Source organism: Eulemur rufifrons, chromosome 28 (genome assembly GCF_041146395.1).
Source record: "Eulemur rufifrons isolate Redbay chromosome 28, OSU_ERuf_1, whole genome shotgun sequence".
In the NCBI taxonomy this organism is placed as follows: domain Eukaryota; kingdom Metazoa; phylum Chordata; class Mammalia; order Primates; family Lemuridae; genus Eulemur; species Eulemur rufifrons.
The window spans coordinates 57,111,408-57,130,066 of record NC_091010.1 but is presented as its reverse complement, the minus strand read 5'-3'; the positions used below and the strand labels follow the sequence as shown (position 1 = coordinate 57,130,066).

General features: G+C 48.9%; 1 protein-coding gene across 1 annotated transcript in view; it reads right to left on the bottom strand.

Moving 5' to 3' along the window:
* Nucleotides 1-15,239, bottom strand: part of HABP2 (hyaluronan binding protein 2) — a 30,580-nt gene extending 15,341 nt beyond the window's left edge. Inside the window, exons 1-2 of the mRNA XM_069460405.1 lie at nucleotides 15,091-15,239; nucleotides 4,906-4,942 (exon numbers count right to left, since the gene is read on the bottom strand). Coding sequence (XP_069316506.1) covers nucleotides 4,906-4,942; nucleotides 15,091-15,159 — 106 coding nt within the window. The 5' untranslated portion in view covers nucleotides 15,160-15,239. The remainder of the gene's footprint in view (nucleotides 1-4,905; nucleotides 4,943-15,090) is intronic.
* Between the last annotated feature and the right edge of the window lie 3,420 nt (nucleotides 15,240-18,659).

The following is an 18,659-nucleotide window of genomic DNA, read 5'->3' as shown; positions in this document are numbered from 1 at the left end:
CTTATGTAGATGGGATGGTGTGACTTTTTCAGGTGATGGGGGATGGATGAGATGTCTGTTAGAGGATTTTGACTCAAATCCATCCTACTAACAAGGTCTGCTCATCTCTCCACGAAGCTAAAGGGAAAATAAGATATGTAGGCTTTGAATCATGTTCCTGCTAAACAAGGCAGTACTGGAGCCCAGGCTCCTTGGTTGAGGTGGGTAGAACCAGTGGAGCTCGGTGGCCCCAGATCACCAGGCTAGAAGAAGCCATCCAGCTGGGGGCTGTGCAAGGGAAAGCACCGAAATCCTTTACATTTGGGTGGGCTACAATGTGTTTTGAAGGTGCTTTATAGGAGCATCACCTGGAGGGTTTCTCTACCTTCAAACTTAAAGCTTCTTTTGCCTTTTCAATTTGTTGGCACTTAATCCTATTGTCTATGTAAGAAGCTTATATTGTGTACCTCCAATGGACCAAGTATCATGCCAGGTGCAGGACGGCCTTGGGGACAGTGAAGAGTTATACAAATAAGAGAGGAATGTGTCCTTGTCCTCAAAGGAGCCTCCAGTCAAGGTTGGGTGAGGAAAGAAAGGCAGCCAAGGAAGGAAATCAAAGGGTAGCGAAGAGGTGAGGGAGCTAAATGTGACCAAGTCTAGGCCTGGTGGCCTCAAGTCCCACAGTGGAACTCTGGTTTGGTATGAGCCAGTCTGATGACAAAAATAGCACCTACTCTCCCCCCATCCCTGCGTCCACACTCTTTGCAATGTGACTTTGCGGCTCCTCCCACAGAGATAGAGTCAGTTTCTCTGCCCCTTGGGTCTGGGCTGGCCTTGGGACTTGCTTTGGCCAACACATGTGTGTGCAAGGACAGTGTGACAGCTCAAAGCCTGAGCCTTCAGAAGTCGAGCTCGGGCTCTTTCATACACACTCTCCCTCTCTCTTTCTCTATCTTTCTCCTGGCCCCCTATGACTGCCTTGTGAACAGTTTGGCCTGCAACTGTTGGTTCTGCTCTTGGTTCTACAAGAGCATAAGAGAATATGTAGAAAGCAGCAGGCCCACTGGTCCTAGCTGAGGCCTCTGACTTATTAGAAATCCCAGCCAAGACCAGCAAAATGAGACCCCAGCTGGCTGCAGACACGTGAGCAAGCCCAGTCAAGATCAGCTGAGCCTGATGCAGGACAGAAGAACTGCCCAGCTGAACCCAGCCTAAATTGCCAACCCTAAGAATTACCATCTCAATACATGGTCAGTGGTTTAAGCCACTAAGTTTGGGTTAGTGTATTATGCAGTAAAACAAGCTGACAGGCAGGGCTTGATGGAGACTAGGTTGCTATTGGGATAAGAATTTTAGATACAAGAGCATTTCTTAGTGGCCCAGTTGGCTGGAGAGTTTTAGGTCTGATGGCTGGATCTCAGATAGTACCTTTCTCTTGGGTACTTGGTCTATCTGATTTGTTTCCTCCAACTAGATAGTTGGTTTCTTAAGAGCAAGCTCTATTTCTATTCTTTCTTCTCTTTACCCCACAGTGCCCAGCACAGAGCCCTACATGTAGTTAATGTATGTGTTTGGCAGTTAATTTTTCCCTTTATGGCCAAGTTTTCTGCCTTGCACATAGCTCTGCTGGCAAAAAAAAAAAAAAAAAAAAAAATGTCTGCTTGAAACAGAGCAAATGAGGAATTTAGGGAAAACTATGTGAGATTTGGGTCAAAGATATTTAGTAAAGAAAATGCCTGATGAGCTCTGTAGAAATCTAGAAACTTTCCCAAATGCTTTCCTGGGTGGAGAGGGATCACAGCCTGATATAAAATTGGGTTTCAGGTATAAATACAGATTATTTGAGACTTTCTATAGGCTATAGAAACAGGGAGAGCTTTCAGGAAGAAAGAGGCAGCTGTGAGAAGCATTTCACATTAGATATAAAAAGAAAGACTTGTGGATTGTCAATTTATCAGAGCCTGTCTCTAGAAATTATCAAGAAGAATGGTAAGAGTATCTTGAGTTAACACAAATCATCCTAATAATAGGTTACAATGTACTGAGTATTTTCTATATATCAGACACTAAATTAAATCCGTGTGGTTGCATAGAGTCTTGTTTAACCTTAAAACAACCCTATGGTATAGGTATTATTATTCCTATTCTACAGATGAGGGAAAACTCAGGCCAAAGGGGATGGCATCACAACCCAGGTCTACCCACCTCCAAGTCTTGTTTGCCCTTTTACAATCCTGGAACCTCTCGTGGCTTTGGGTGTCACGAAACTCCACAGGTTTTAGCGTTCAGGAAGTGACACGCATCGGGAAATCTTCTTAAGCACATGCTCCGGGTCCCTTGACCGGCATTAACATGGTCCATGCTCAGGGTCTCTCAGAAGAGCTCAGAGTTCCTACGATGGGGGCCTTGCAGCTGCTCTGGTTAAGGAGCTTGCCAGATGTGTGGAACGGAATAAAAATCCCCGGAATGTCGTCCCTGTTGGCGTCATCCATCACTGTGGCACAGACGGCTCCTCCGAGGGCCTCCCCCAAACCCCAACCCTGTCAAGCTGCATTTGACGCGTCCAATCTGGCTGACGGGGCGAGCCCAGCAGAGACCCTCGCTGGCAGGCGGTGGGACAGCTGATGGATGGGCTCAGCCTGTGTTGCCAGGCAGGGCCACGCCAGCTTTGCAGAGGCATTTCCACCCGCCTGCTGGCTCCTGGGTCCCCGGCTTTGGGGAGATGGGCAGAGTCTGAGTCTGCGATGTTTGAGGGCTCCCTCCTCCGCCACCCAGGGGGACTGTGGCTGGGCGCCTTCTGCCCCAGAAGTCCTTGCCGTGCACCGTCTCCAGCAAGACCCACCGAAGACACAGCTTGCCTGTGGGCAGGAGCGCGGCGTTTCCTTCACCACACTGTCTGGAGCCAGCAGGGATCTGACAAATCCCATCAAAGCACAACCCCGGTGTGAAATTAAATCAGACACCTAACAGGGATGTTTTTAAACCTAATCTACTCTTTGCAGAAAGGCCCAACCACTACATCTCATCCCCCTCCACAGCCAGAGGCTGACAGAATACATGGAGATGGCGCCTGCGGCCCAGGGGTGGCCTGCTTCAAGGGCCCTGCATTTACTCCCCAAACTGTCAGAAGCTCTTGGCAGAGTTCTTGTAGAGCCCAGTTTCTTGGGGTGTTAAATCTAATACTCTCCACTCCCCATTAGTGGTTTTTCAGCTTGTGCTTAAATACCTCCAGTGATGGGGAACTCATTACTTCCCAAGACCCCAAAACCCATTCAGATTTTTAGACAACTCTAGTGTTCAGAAAGTTCTTCCTCTTTGCAGATCAAATCTAACCCTGTAGCTCCCAATCTATTGAATTAAAGCTATAAACCTTATGGACACATGGACTGAATCCACTCCCTTTTCCGTGATTTCTGTTCAGTAGGGCCACTGCTTACAGTTGTTCAAGCTGTGCACTGTACAATTCCAGGGTGTCATAATGTCATTGCAGATATCTTTTACAACTTCTTGGCAGCTGGAAGTCTTGAGGTAAAGACACTTCTTAATTCCCACAAGGTTGCCTCACAGACTGGGGGCAGGGGGGAGTTGCTCTTCAGGTACGTGAAGGAGTGAGACTCCTTGAGTCTTCTACGCCCCTGTTTCTTCCATTGTATCACCCCGTAGCTTCCGCAGCTCTGTCTCTCTGACATCCAGGCGCAAGGGGCCCCTTTAATGGTGCCTGAGCAATTTGTGCTCACGCTGGGGAAGAAGCCGCTCGCCTAGCCCCTTGGCTTCTGCCCCTCCTGGCCCCCACGTGTGGATGGTGGCTTGGCCAGCAGCAAGGGGGTCCTTCTGAGGAAGTGAACAATCTGTTGTTGAATATTCTCCTCTGCTTTGCAGAAAGACACGGAGTCTCTCAAAAGCTCACACACCCTACACATACATATTCCTATTCAATGCCACAACTATTCTCTGAGCGCGTGGGGTGGCACAAAGACCTGGTCCTGCTTGCTTTGAGCAGACGTGAGTCCCTTGGCCCAGCCCGGGCTTCACTGCTGGAGATACCGACCGTCAAACTGAATTTGGCCCAGCAGTGGCCATCTTGGCTCCACACAAGCCCGGCTGCCGTCTCCCGGCGCTGCCTGCTGGCTCTGGTGCTCAGTGGGTGCCCAGCCCGGGTCCCCACCCGTCGGGAAGGCTGGCCTCTGGCCGGACGAAGTAGTGGGAGGAGGTTTCTCCCCCGGGGCTCAGAGCAGCAAAGGGAGGCTGGGCCCCAGAGTCAGGGACCAAGAGCGGATGACGTGGCAGGAAGGCGTGGCCTCCCCAGCAGGGCCTGGCCGTGGGCGCCAGGCAGGGGAAGCAGGAAATGGAGAAGGTGAGCGAGTGGGTCTGCGGGTCTGAGAGCCCATGTGAAGACCAGGCCCCACGGGGCGGCAGACGTGTTGAGTCTGAGGACACAAACAAGCTGGGTAGACGAGACCCGGTGGAGGTGCTGGCAGAGGCTGTCACCAGCGGGGAGTCAGCCTTGGGTCATCCTGGAATGAATGGGGTGGCACAGGGCCAGCCTGCCTGGGGCCAGTCATTGTTTCACCTCACCCTCACTTTGCCTGGGCCTTTCACCTCATCTCAGCCACTAAGGCGCTGTGTGACCAGGAGCAAGTTGCTTCCCCTCTCTGGGCCTCAGTTTCATTCTCTGTAAAATCAAAGAGTTTAACCACATCAGCAGTTTTTCCCTAGGGGTCCTGAAACTGGGCACCAGGGGTGTCCATGGGCAACTTGAAAGTGTGTGAAGCATTGCACTCTGGGCAAATTCTCACGGCTGTCTGTGACACCCCTGAACCAGTGGAGCCCTGAGGTCCCGCCAACTCTCCCATGCTTAAGCCCCCTTTCACCATTCCAGAACCAGCCTGGGGCTGGTGGGAAGCCACAGGGGACCCGCACACTCACCTGAGCTCAGCTGTTCTAATATAGATGTCAGGAAGCTCTGAAAAACAAAACACCGCAGAGCAAGGGTGAGACCGGGCTTGGCCGGGCCAGCGGGGCGCCCTCCTGAGCTCCGGTCAGCCAGAGGATCATCTCCAGGGTGGAGGAGCACCGGGCACTCTCCGAGGGTTGCAGCTGAGAGTGGCATGGGTCCGTTTAAGGTAACCCCACTGCCTGCACTCCCTGAGCACGGCAGCACTGCCCCTCCTGCGCCACAGGGACTCCTGTCACTTGTATGCGCCTGCCCTTGTGCTGGAACATGGCTGCCAGGTACTGATGTGCCTGCTGGTTATGGTGATTTCCACCCACTCCCTGCCTGATTGTGCATCGCTGCATTTCGTGCTTATAACAACCCTATGAGGAGGCTTTTAGTAGCCTTGTTTACAGATGAGAATATCTGGACTCAGAGGTCACACAGAGGAGGATTAGGATTCGTGCTCAGGTGTTGTGCTTTCCTCAAGGGACAGCTCCTGGGGTTCTGGGGATGGACGGATGCTTAAAACTCTCCAATGACTTCCATTGTTCTTGGAATAAAATGCAAATGCTTACCGTGACCTACAAACCTCCTCCCATATTCCTCCCTCTCACTGCCCCTTACTAAGCTCCACCCACACCTGGCTTCCAAATGGCACAATCCAAGTTCCTTCCACCTCAGGGCCTTTGCACGTGCCGTCCCCCCCGGCTGGAAGCCCTCTCTCATGACCTTCACTAAGTCTCAGTTTAAATTGCATCTTCTCAAGGACACCTTCCCCAAATACCCTATCAGTATGACATCCCCCAGCCCCATTATTTTGTCACTGTACCCATTGTTTCCCTCCACTGCCCTTATTACAGCATGTAGTTTTATATTGGTTTATTTGCATGTCATCTGTCTCTCACGTCAGACTCTGTCAGAAAGGCAGGGATCATGTCTGTTTTGTCATTGATGTATTATTATCCAATACCTAGCACAGTGCTTGGCACATGCCACTCCTCAAACTTTTTGCTGAATAATGTAACAAAACGGCACATGTACCCCAGAAATTTATATAAATAAAAAGGAAAAAATGTTTTTGTGGAATAACTAAATAATGATATAAATAGTTCTTTTAATATGCAGTACTTAACCAGAAAAAGAAAGTTTTACCCATTTAATACCTGGAATGTACCCTTTCATTTAAATCAGGGGTCAGCAAACTAAGGCTATTGGGTCAAGTCCAGAAGTTGTGTTTTTGTAAATAAAGTTTTATTGGGACACAGCCATGCTCATTGTTTATGTATGATTTATGGCTGTCCTTGTGCTACAGCCCTTGTGACCCAAAATATTTACTATTTAGCACTTTACAAAGTTTGCTGACCCTTGATTTGAACAATGAGAGTTCTATCACTCCACAGATTCCCCTTTGGGTCTCGGCTGCCAGAAAGCTGAGATGGATGCGATGCGTCCTCCCAGCACCCACGTCAGCCAGGACACTTTGGTGTGTTTGCTTCCTCTACCCTCAGCGGAATTTTTAATTTTCTGTTTTACTGTAGGCTTCCTTAAATGATTTTGGGAAGTAGGCAGCTAATAAACTAGGAAAGAAAGATAAAAAGAAAGAGCACATCCTGATATGATGTACTGAGGACACAGCATCAATAGTGTTCTTGGCAGAAATGCTTATCCTGAATCTATTCATAAGGAACATGACAGACCCAAACTGTGAGATCCGAATTGTGGGGCATTCTACAAAATAACCAGCATTACACTCCACAAAAATGTCAACACACAAAAGACAAAAAAGATGGCAGAACTGTTTTTTATTAAAGGGCATGACAACTAAATGTAGTATGTAATCCTTGATCGGATCCTGGATTGGAAAAAAAAAGCTATAAAGGACATTACTAAGTGTGATGGTTTGGGTATTTTTCCCCCTCACATTGAAATTTGATCCCCAATTGTTGGAGGTGGGGCTTCATGGGAGGTATTTGGGTCACAGGGGTGGAACCCTCATGAGCAGATGAATGCCCTCTCTGGGGTGACTGAGTTCTCACTCTATTAGTTCCTGGGAGAGTGGGCTGTTAATTGGAGCCTGGCACCTCCTCCCCTCTCTTGCTTTCTCTCTCACCATGTGATCTCTGCACATGCCGCCCTCCCCCCTTTGTCTTCCATGGTGAGTGGAAGCGGCCTGAGGCCCTCACCAGGTGCAGCTGCCCACCCCTGGACTTTCCAGCCATCAGAAATATGAGCCAAATAAAACTCTTTGTAAATTGCCCAGCCTCAGGTATTCCTTTACAGCAACACTAAATGGACTAAGGCATTGAGACAATTGGGAAATCTGAATCTAGATTTATATTAGTATTTATAATTGTATCGATGTTCAATGTCTTGAAAGCAAATGATGGCATTGTGGTTCTGTGGGAAAATATACTTATTCTTAAGAGATACATGCTGAAGTATTTAGGGTGATGTCTGCAATTTACCTGCAAAACACTCAGCAAACACATACACGCACACCCCTCAAGAATGTGCGGCAACACAAATGTGGCAAAATGCTAACAATAGTTGTACCTATCTGGGTGGAGAATATTCATTGCATTAGTCCTGGGCCCATGCCGCTGCCTACTGACCTCCCAGCCCCCAGCCCTGTTTCTGCAGGCAGTGAGACAAGGACAGGTGCTCTATGTGGGGGTGAAGGTGGGGGGCTGGTGGTGGAGAGGTGTGCCAGAGGAAGGGCAGTTCAGGCCTTAGGGGTGCCCCTGGGCCTGGGGTGCATGAACAGGCAGCAACTGAAACTGACATCTCTGGGAGTATGAGAGAGGTACCGAAAGACGGGACACCCAGGACAAAGGTTACCCCTCCTTCAATCTCGCCGTAATCAAGGCCAGTCAACGGTGCCTTGGCCCTGGTCCTTGTGCCCTGCTTCACTTACCCTCCATGGAGCTTGTCCTCAGCCCAGGGCCCTTCCCTCTCTCTACCTGTCTCCACCCAGATTCTCTATGAATTCTTCTCTTTGAGCTGAATAGGGTGGGCCATGCCCTGAGAAGTGGGCAGGACAGGAGAGAGGACTTTGGGGAACATCCTTCCTCAGGGCCTGGCAGGGAAGAGCCCCCTAGGACCTGCAGCTGGGCCAGACCCCCAGTCTTGGCTCTAGCTGGAGCCTGAGGGACAGCCAGGTGCTGTGCTGCCCACAGCCAGCAGGTGGCAGACATGCCCTTCCTAGGAGCCGGCGCTCGGCCGGAAACCAAACAATGAAGCCAGCCCAGACTTCCCGGCCGGGCTCTCAGGAGTCTGGAGCTGCTGCTGCCCACTCGGGCAGCGTGGGCTGCATGTCAGGGTGTCACAGGGATCCTAAGCAAGTCACTCCTTTTGTGACTCACTGTGTCCACCCACAGAGGCCATGGTGCGGTAGGCAAACCGGCAGCCCGAACACCAGGCTGGATATCTGGGGACCGTATGGGAAAGGCCAGGCTAAGAGCTGGTATGGATACCCCACACCTGGATCCCTGAAACCAACCTGGATGCTGGCGGGTGGGAAGGGTGGACACCACAGTTGCCCCCTTTCATCCCATTCTTGCATTCACTCTTTCCACAGAGACGGGGAAATGATGGAGGAACCCACACACCTGGGACTTGCATCCAAAGAGGAAGATCTTCTGACTTGGGGGGAAAGGCGGTACATGGGCAACGTATGTAACCTGCAATTCTGTATCCCCCATAACAATAAGATGAAATAAAAAAACAAAACAAAAAAACAAAGAGAAAGATCAACGCAGGAGGAGGAGGAGAAAGAGGAGGAGGAGGAAGGAGGAGGAGATAAGGAAGAAGAAAGAGAAAACTATGACCTCAGTTCACATTAAGAGCTGACCATGTCCCAAGGCTGTGCTAAATGTTTTCCACGCATTTTGTCTGGTTCATTGCACACAATACTTGATAATGAAGGTGCTATAATGATGTCCATTTTAGAGGTGAGATAAGTTCCCAAAAATAACTCAGCTAGTAAATGCTGGAGCCAGGATATGACAGAGTCAGTCTGACATCCAAGTGCTTGCTGTTCATCACTGTGGCAGGGGGGACGAGGGAGCCACAGCAAGCATAAATCGTAATGAAGGGACGGAAGAGAGGGAAACCGAAGAGCTTGCTCACCTTAAGGGACGCAGGGTCTTGAGCTAGGTTAAAATATCAGGGGCCTCGTTCTTGGAAAACTTTGTAAAAAGGCCTGTCCAGACTGGCCCAGGCCTGGCAGGCCACAGAGAAGGCCGTTCACAGGACCACAGTGACAAGGCAGGAGGCATCATAGAGAGGAACTGGCCTCAACCCTTCATCTACACAGGAGGAAGATGAGGCCCGGGTCTCCTGGCTCTGACGCCGATCACCTGTGCCTGGCTCAGAGGGACTCTGCCGCTTCGCTGCTCTAAAGCCCAGAGCTGGCCCCCTCAGACCCTGCCCAGTCACCTAAGTGCCGGGCTGCAGCTTCACGTGGCAGTGGCAGGCAGAGACAGGACAGGGGCAAGCGGCAGCAAAAGAGGAGTCCCGTGTGTACAGCTGGGCAGTTTCCATGGTAAAGACACTGGCTCCCAAACTTCAGTATGCAGAAGGATCTTCCAGAGAGCTTAATAAAAACACAGGTTTCGGGGCCCACCTTCAGGGGTTGTGCTTCCGTGGCCTGGGGTGGGCCCAGAACACGCATTTGCAGCCAGTGCCCAGGCGACTCTGCCCTTGGCCACACTTCAGTTAGACCTAGATCTCTTAGGCAGGAAGCCCCTGACCATGGAGACTCAAGGCCTATCTTTGCTCCTATGCAGGTTTTTGAATCGCTCTGTGCCTCAGTTTCCCCAACTGTAAAAGGAAGAATTCCCTTACCCAATCCAATGTTATTCAAGAGAATCTGGCAGCTCAGGGAGAGTACAGTGTTTGCAATAATTAGTCTTCAGGTGAGCACTTGGTGGGAAACATCTGTACAAATCATCCCAGGGACTTGGGGGGAGGGGGTTGAAGGTTAGGGAGTGAGGCCATCGAGGACAAGGAGACTGGATGAGAATACACATCTCTGCATGTGATAACGCACTTGGAAGCTCTTTGCAAAGGCCGATGAGCAGACCAAACGGAACCGTGGCTGAGTGTGAGGCCCCCGCGCAAGGGCACAAGACCCCACATTAACCTTCTTGGCCAGTCGCCCCCAGCAAACAGCCCAGGGCTTTGGGAAAGTAACTACCCACTGCTGGGAACCAACGCCACCACTGAAGCTGTCCTCACTTCTGTGCTTTCCATGGTACGGGGACATGAACCACTGGTGGCACTTGAGTTGATTCAGGCGGTGCCTGGCGGAGCGTGAAGTAACGGTGTGAGACTGAAGAGCAGCATGAGAAAGTCATTCCCTTCTGGGTTTCCTGTCAACCCTTTCAAGACCACCACGAGGAAGGACTCAGCGGGGTGCTGGTGTGTCACTGTCCTACCTCTGCTAGTCTGGCTGGCTGCCCTCTCAGGGCTCTTGCGTGACAACAGCAGCAGGTAGAATTCAATGACACCTCTTTGCTTTCTCCATAGTAGTGACAATTTCCTTTAAAAATAAGTCAATTTCAGTAGAGGAAAAGGTGAGTCTGTTTAAGAAACATATTAAGAAACTAATTTGAGCTTTGGCAGCATTTCCGCAGATGGATGCGTTCACCACTAAGGTTTTGAGCACACTGAACTGATTGGTTAGCTGTCCGCCAGACAGGATCCTTCTGGTGTCGAAGGTAAAGCTTCCGGGCTGGGCCGGGGGAGCCTCCAGGTGGGAGTCACTTCGCCTCCTGCTGGAAGGTAGAGTCTGAGGCCCCTGCCCCACCTGACACCTTTGCTACCACACTGACCGGGCTGGTTTGTCTGTGGGCAGCGCCAGGCACGAGAATCTAGACCACAGTGGTTACAAGCATCGACGTTGGCATCATCGGGCAGACCTGGGTTTGCATCCCTGCTCTGTTACCTCCCAGGGGTGCCTCTTGGGCAGATTATTTAAATTCTCCATAGCTCAGTTTCTTATTTGTAAAATGGGAATGACACCGGTCGCTGCATCACAGGGTTGTTGGGAAGCTTAAAGTGAAATAATAAATGTAAAGCACGAGGTATCTGGCATATGTAAAGACTTCATCAATGGTTGCTGCTATTATTATTGTTACTATTATGACTGTTATTAGCCTCTGTGGTCTGTGAGTTTGTTCTGTTTTGTTTTGCAAATCGCTGAGCGCACCCCCAGGGCGGGTGGACTGAGGAGAGCTGGCTCAGCACAAACTTTTCCTGGAACTTGTTTGTCAGGTCACAGGCACGTCACGCCAACCCCCTCCCCCCGCCATTTTTCCTGGGATCTTTGCCAAGTCCTAAGCCAGGAAACCTTGTTATATTAATTATGAAGAAAAAGCATGTTTTATTTAAAATCCCAGCTGCCGAATATTCTGCCGTGCTGTTTCTCTGTGACAGCAGAATTGCTTTTGCATTTAGGAAACCCTAATGAATTTAAAATATAAATATATCCCTGCCTATGTACACAGGCGATTTCCTGCGACCTGATTTCTTTAAATACCAGTGTACACTGCCAAAGCTAATAAGTTCGACTTGTTCGTGCTTAGGATCAATTTAAAAAAGAAAAAAAAAATCTATGAGGAGTTGCAGTGAAATTCAGTCTCTGCCATTTCCTTAAGGCTGTGTGTACAGGGCAAGAGGGAAGGACGTCCCTCCAGGCTCTCCTGGGCCCGAACGAGGCCGACTGGAGACTGTGAAAAGGGTGGCTCGAGCCTTCCTGTCAAAGGTCTTGTTGGGTCCCGCCATGCAGCTGTGGATGCTTGAATTACTCAGATGCGGAGGAACCTGGTCATTTGCCCATCTCCCACTGGCTCCGACACTGCGACATCCTCGATGTTTCTCTCTCCCTCTCTCAGGCAGAACCAGGCTAATAAGGCACATAAGCCAGGTGGGAAGGGTTCTGGAACGTGGTGGGCACTGCCAGGCCTGGAAGACCCAAGCTGCTTCTCCTAACGAGGGTGGTCGCCGCTCCTCCCCACGTGCCCGGCGAGGACGGAAGCCCACTTTCACTTGAATGTTTGACTTTCCAGAAAAGCTGGAGTCTGTACCTTCATTGAAACATTCTGATTTTCAAATTTCGCGAAGCAATTAAAAGAAAACTAAAATACTCTTCAGGCTGATCTCCTACCCGCCAAATAAAACTCAAACTGTGAGCAGAATAGGCTCCAAGCTGACAGTTTGCAACGTCTGGTCTGTGCAAACCTTTTTGCGGCTCTATACTTGGGAAGACTCTAGAGTTCTAGGGTTTAAAAAGCCCAGAAATGTGAGCAAACAGCAATTCAATCTGAAGTTCCCTTTGTGGGGGAGAGAAGCCATTGTGTCTCCCCCTCTCTGGGGATGGGCTGCGATAAGCAGGCTGCCCTGCAGCAATTGCCCTCTGGCTTCTGGCCTTGGAAGAGGTCAAATTCCATTATGGCCAAACCCTGTCCTGCCTCAAATCACCCTGAGAACCACACCCAGCAGGAAGAGATTCTCAGACAGTCCACGTCTTCCTTACCGTTGAGCAGGCCTCCTGCGACACGCAAGGAGTAGGACTGACCTGGCTGGAAAGCTAATGTAACATCTCTGGGCTTGTTTCTCATCCATAAAACAGGGATGACGATACAGGCTGTGCTGCACAGGTGCTCAGAACTGATAGGTAAGGCCTGTCTAGGCCAGCACAGGAAGGCACTATGAATGACTATGAATGATGCCCTGGAGTTCAGGGCAATGACATTTAAGCCACATCTCTTGGGATAGTGGATATCCGAATAAAAATCTACATGGAAGATGATCTCAAAGAGGAGTCCTCACTTGCTGTGTGATCTGAATTCGTGGGAGAGTACCCGAGTAGCTATCACAGGTCCTTTCTTTAGAGTTTCAGAGGCACGTGGAGTCCACTGTGCTTGCACAGCAAGCAGACTCCGGGTCTAAAAGCCTCATCTCTCTGCAGGAAGGACCACGCCCCTGAAGTTATGTGGTGAATCAAAGAAATAGCATCCTCAGCCAGGGCCCCAGGCAAGAGACCTTGTCTAGACAGACACCAGCCCGTAGTCTAGAGCTCAGCTCTGCCATGTCCCAGCTATGTGACTTGGGGACAAGTTATTCAGCTCTGTGTCTGTAAAATGGGAACAGTAACAGTGCTTATTGCTTAGAGTCCTTCCAGAGATGAACCAATTCGTGGAAAGCTCATGGCCTAGCACTCAGGACTCCCCATTTCCTGGTAGCAGTTGGTTATTGTTTTTAGCTCTGCGGGGCTGGAGAGGCCACCCAGCCCATCTGGCCATGTGGCTCCCTTACCCCCTAGATGCCCCAAACTCTCCAAAGCATCTGAGCGACTCGGCCACTTTCCCCTGATGTCTGTGTGCCGGCCTGTGCAACGCAAGCCGCCTTCCCGACCACCTGTCTGGTACACATCTGGGGTAAGAAAACATTCCAAAGCCCCGAATCCTCTCTTTGGAATTGACTAAGCTCATTGCCTGAAGGCTAACTCTCATATTTTCTCTTTTATCCATTATTGACTTATAATTTCATCGCCAACCCTAAAAATTCACTGGGGTTTGCAAAAAAGGGATTTTTCGGGACCATTATCCTTTTGTGAACTTCAAACAGACTGAGTCAACGCTTCTCCTTGCCTGCAAACTTTAGGATCTAATTCTTTCCGACTGGTACTTTCTCTGGGCCCCTTGTGAGCCTGTGATGATTTCCACTGCCTTTCTCTAGACCTCTGGTGTTTCTGCTGTGTCTCGGCCTCAGACACCCAGCAAGCAATCAAAGCTGTAGGGGCTTGATAACCATCTGCAATTGCAGCCACCACACATACACAAGTCATAATTTGAAAAGAGAATCCTTTCAGAAGTTAGGCACTTGGCAGCTTAACACGGAGGTGTCTGAGTACCGTTTACCAAGAGGGGTGGAGAAGCTGTTGTTTTAAAAACATGCTAATTAGAAAAGCTGTAACTTAATCTGCTTCCTTCAGGAAATGCTCTATAGGGTGAAAGGAGGCCGAAAACGCAAAGGTTCTTAGGAAGATAAAGAGGCTCTGTTATTTCAGTCCTCGCCCTGTCCACTTTATACCACCCCCTCCCCACAAAAGGGGGAGCATTCTCTGGTTTTTATAGAGAAGTTGTGTTCATTCTAGAAATTTTAAAGGAAAAGAGCTAACATTTATTGCAAGCCACATGCATGACCTCGTTTAATCGTGACCCTCCCCAAATCTGTGAGAGATTAGCACTTGGTTTGCAGAAGAGAACACTGAGGCCTAGAGAGATGATGGTACTTGCCCAACATTCCACAGGTAGAATGTCCCAAAGCTGAGATTCCAGCCCTGGCTGCAAAGCCCACACTCGTGCCCCAGGCCACATCCAGTATGGAAGTCCCAGGAGGCTGCATTTCCGACTACGGCGTTCTTTCACATGCCCACAGAGATCCCGCTGACACTCTTGGATCACAACGGCATACAGCAGGAGCCAACATCTCGAGAACTCATCTGCTCCCAAAGGTCTTGAGTCCCCCATTCAAGACCTTCTGATGGCACTCCCCTTCCCTGCTCACCACAACCTCCCCTGGGCCCCGGCTCACCCTCTATGCTCCATCCACTGCGATCAGGGGAAAAAGGAGAAAAAGTACTAACCACAAAGCTACTCTCCAAATCTAATCCATCTAAGCAAACCCATTGCCAGGATGATTCACAGTCAGCAATATTCCCCTCCAAGGCCAAAGCGCTTGGGTTCTTACCCTACTGTTTACCCAAAATGGCTGGAAAACTCAGCGTGTGTGTCAGTACTGGTATGTAGGTATATTTTTCTGGGGAGAGAGTTTATAGCTCTCAAAGGCTTCTCAAAGTGGGGTCTGAGATCCGTGACAGTCTACAACCCATGCCCTAGCAGATTCTCTCGCCACAGACTCCTTGATGGGATGCATTCACAGTCGCTCTGCTCTAAGAGGGCTCAAGTCAGATGCATGTTACCACGCGACTGGCTGTCCAACAGCACCCAAAGCCACAGGCCTGCATTCGTTCTTGTAGTCACGACACATTCAACTTGGCAACTCCAGCCTTTCACACTAAAGTTTCTCAGCACTCCCGGCCCAGCTGGTTGGGTCCTCCTAATAACCTCAGAGTCCCTTGACCATAGATATTTGAAAAGAACACTTACCCCGAAGGCCGGCTTTCCCACCAGAACCATTAACAGCAGAACGTGGAGACAAGACACTCCGGCAAGCATCTCTGCAGTGTGAGGACCGCAGTTTTGCTTTCAGTACAATGTCTTTTGTTGTCTATGCCTTTAGGGGGGAAAAATGTCAGTCTCCAAGGATTCAGGAACAAATGAAGAGGATGCAAATTATTAACTAGGCATCAAATACTGTTTAATGTTTAATGTTTTGCAAACCAACTATCTTGATTAAACAAATGGTCACTTTGGGGCTGGGCTGAGTCATGAGGTGGCTTCTCTTCTGGGGAGAAAGTCTCCAAAGACAATGGCCAACGAGCCCCCGGCTCCTGAGAGCACATGGGAGCTGCTGAGTGTTCTGTGCAGAGGGCCTGACCGTGTAACTAGCATCCCAACCTCAGGATGAAAGATCGGGTGAGGCCTGGGCCACGGGCCTCTGCCATTGCTCATTTGGACAGAATGTTAATAGACTTCTGATTCATCAAATCTCAAACAAAATGTAGGCATGGATGGGCTCCTAATAACATCACACTTTATATTCATGAAAGATAAATTAAAGGATGCAAAACTGCTATTGACAAACATTGATTTTGGGCCCTTTGAAGTATTGCCCACAGTTGCTTGTTGGCTTCAAAAGTTTTCTTTTAAATCTCATTACGTAAGGCTTTTACTTTTTAATTATATTTTCCCCTTTCATTGGAGTCTTTCTTTGATCAAGGGGAGGGAAAAAAAACATCGTGTTCATATATCAGGACAATTGTTTCCTATGTTCCTTGTTTGGCTACACTGGTCACAGGCAGGGCTCTATAAATCAGCAATTACCTATTAAGTGTGGAACCCAACCCCTCGTGGACGCAATTGATCTCTTTAATAGACATGATCTTAAGCTCCTGTAAACACCTGACTGCCCTCAGTAATCTATGCACGGGCTCCAGGAATCCTCCAGACCTGAGTCCTAAATCAAGGTTCTGAAACGTGGCTGCCAACCGAGGCTTGCGCTCACCTGTGCCCCCTGCCCACCCCGTCCCTAATCTGCCATCCCTGTTTGCACAGGCACTCAGAGTGCCCAGGGCCTGCCTCCATCTCCGGAAGCCAGGTTGCCAGCCACGGAAGGCCCACAGGTCCCAGCCCAGGAGAAGGCCAAAGTCCCTGCCTCAGTTTCCACATGAGCCTTGAAGGACTAACCAAGCCCTGTCATTTTACTTCCTAAATAATTCCAACCTTTTTTCTCTTTTCTCCGCTTATTTTGTGTCCATCCTATTTTAGGCAAACATCAATTCCCCACTGGTCAACATCCACTTGATCCCTGTGACCCATGGACATGCTAGCCCCTTTTTCCAGAAAGTTCTCTAACCTTATCCTGTCCTTCCCGTAATCCTTACTCTGACCCTAACTCTGTTCTAAACTCTAACCCTAAGCACTCTTTTTTTTTAATTCTTAAATTTCAGAATATTATAGGGGTACAAACATTTTGGTTACATATATTGCCCCTGCACCACCCAAGCCAGAGCTGTAAGCCTGCCCATCCCCCAGACAGTGTGCTACGCACCCACTAGTTGTGAATTTACCCATCCCCTCCACCCCTCCCACCTGCCTGGCACCCAGTGAATATTACTTCCATGTGTGCACATAAGTGTTGATTAGCTAGTACCAATTTGATGGTGCGTACATGTGGTGCTTGTTTTTCCATTCTTGGGATACTTCACTTAGTAGAATGGGCTCCAGCTCTATCCAGGATAATACAAGAGGTGCTAGATCACCATTTTTTGTGTGGCTGAGTATAACTCCATGATATACATATACCACATTTCATTAATCCACACACGTACTGATGGGACTTGGGTTGTTTCCACATCTTTGCAATTGTGAATTGTGCTGCTATAAACATTCGAGTGCAGATGTCTTTTTTATAGAATGTCTTTTTTTTCCCTTGGGTAGATGCCCAGTAATGGGATTGCTGGATTAAATGGTGGTTCTATTTTTAGTTCTTCGAGATATCTCCATATTACTTTCCATACAGGTTGAACTAATTTACAGTCCCACCAGCAGTGTGTGAGTGTTCCTATCTCTCCGCATCCATGCTAACATTTGTTGTTTTGGAACTTTTTGATAAAAGCCATTCTTGCTGCAGTTAAGCGATATCTCATTGTGGTTTTGATTTGCATTTCCCTGATGATAACCCGAATCACTCTTGAGCAAGTTAATTTAGTTAACTCACCTAGTTAATGCATCTTTCAGATCTTAGCCCAAACATCACTTCCTCAGAAGCCCTGCATGTGTTTTTCCTTTATAGCATTTACCAAGGTCGTAATACTACATCTGTGTTGCTACTTCATTAATATTTGTTCCCTCACTTTCCCCATTAGACTGAAAGCCCGTGAGGGCAGGCACTCTGTTTTGGTCACCACTGAATTCTTGCCGTAGATGCCCAGCACTGGGTAGGTGCTCAATAAATTTATGTTGGGTGGGATGAACCAATGAAAGACCACTTTATTAAAGTGACGGTGGGATATGTTATAACCAAGGTGCCCTGGGTAGCACAGCCAACTCAATGTGGAAAGAAAAACTAGATGTGAAAACCCAAAAGCGTTGGTGAAATTTTAAGCACACTTCAACTTATTCCTGAACATTCCATTAACACTCATCAAATATTCACCAAGGGTCTACCGTGAGCCAGGCGTTGGTGACATGAGCACGAAGGAGGCAGACACAGACTGGTTGAGGAGGAGACAGGCAGACAATGAAAAAGCAAACAGTGAATTTTAGTTAGCGATCTGCATGAAAAACAACGAAACAGAAATCCCCACGGGTGGGAGGTTTCTGTAGACTAGGAGGCAGCGATGGTGGTGGCGGTGGCTGAGCAGGACACCGGTGGGGAGTTGAGGATACTGGTGGCCGTTATCTGATCCCAGAGCAAGGGCCAAAGAGGCAGCGCGCGTGAGGAGTCTGCTGTTTTCCACATTCAGAGCTGGAGTCCTCGTAGCATCTGCGCAGACAGTGAAAAGCAAGAATGGAAACGGTCAGGCCAAATCACTAAACCACTCACGTGACTCGGGCGTCGCTTTTTCCCTCCACTCCCTCGCATGAACTAGTGACCTTCTGACTTTGTGGAGAGATTCCCAGGAAACAAGCCAGAAGCTTTTCTTCCCGTGTCAACAGGAAGTGACCCAGGTGAGTTTGCTGTTCATCTTTGTAATCCGCATTAATCTCCCTCTCATGCAATCTTCCCTTTATTTCCAACAAAAAGGGAACAATTTTGCTCTTTTTGTAATAACTACAGACCTTTCACATATTGTTCCTATTTCCCTAAAGTTTTGGTATCATGACAATGTGAAATTGAATAAATTTCTACACTTAGTTCTAAAGGAGAGAATTCTCTAAGAGATACTTAATCTTTTGAATTTAGAAGGACAAAAGAGGCTGGCTTATCATGCAATATGTCTTTATCTGGGGAGTTGGAACGAACCTACCTGAAATCTCTGTTTTTTATATCCAGTCACAGAGCCTTTAGTGTCCATCCCAGTGGGGGTGTCGGATGTTGTCAGGTTCATCTA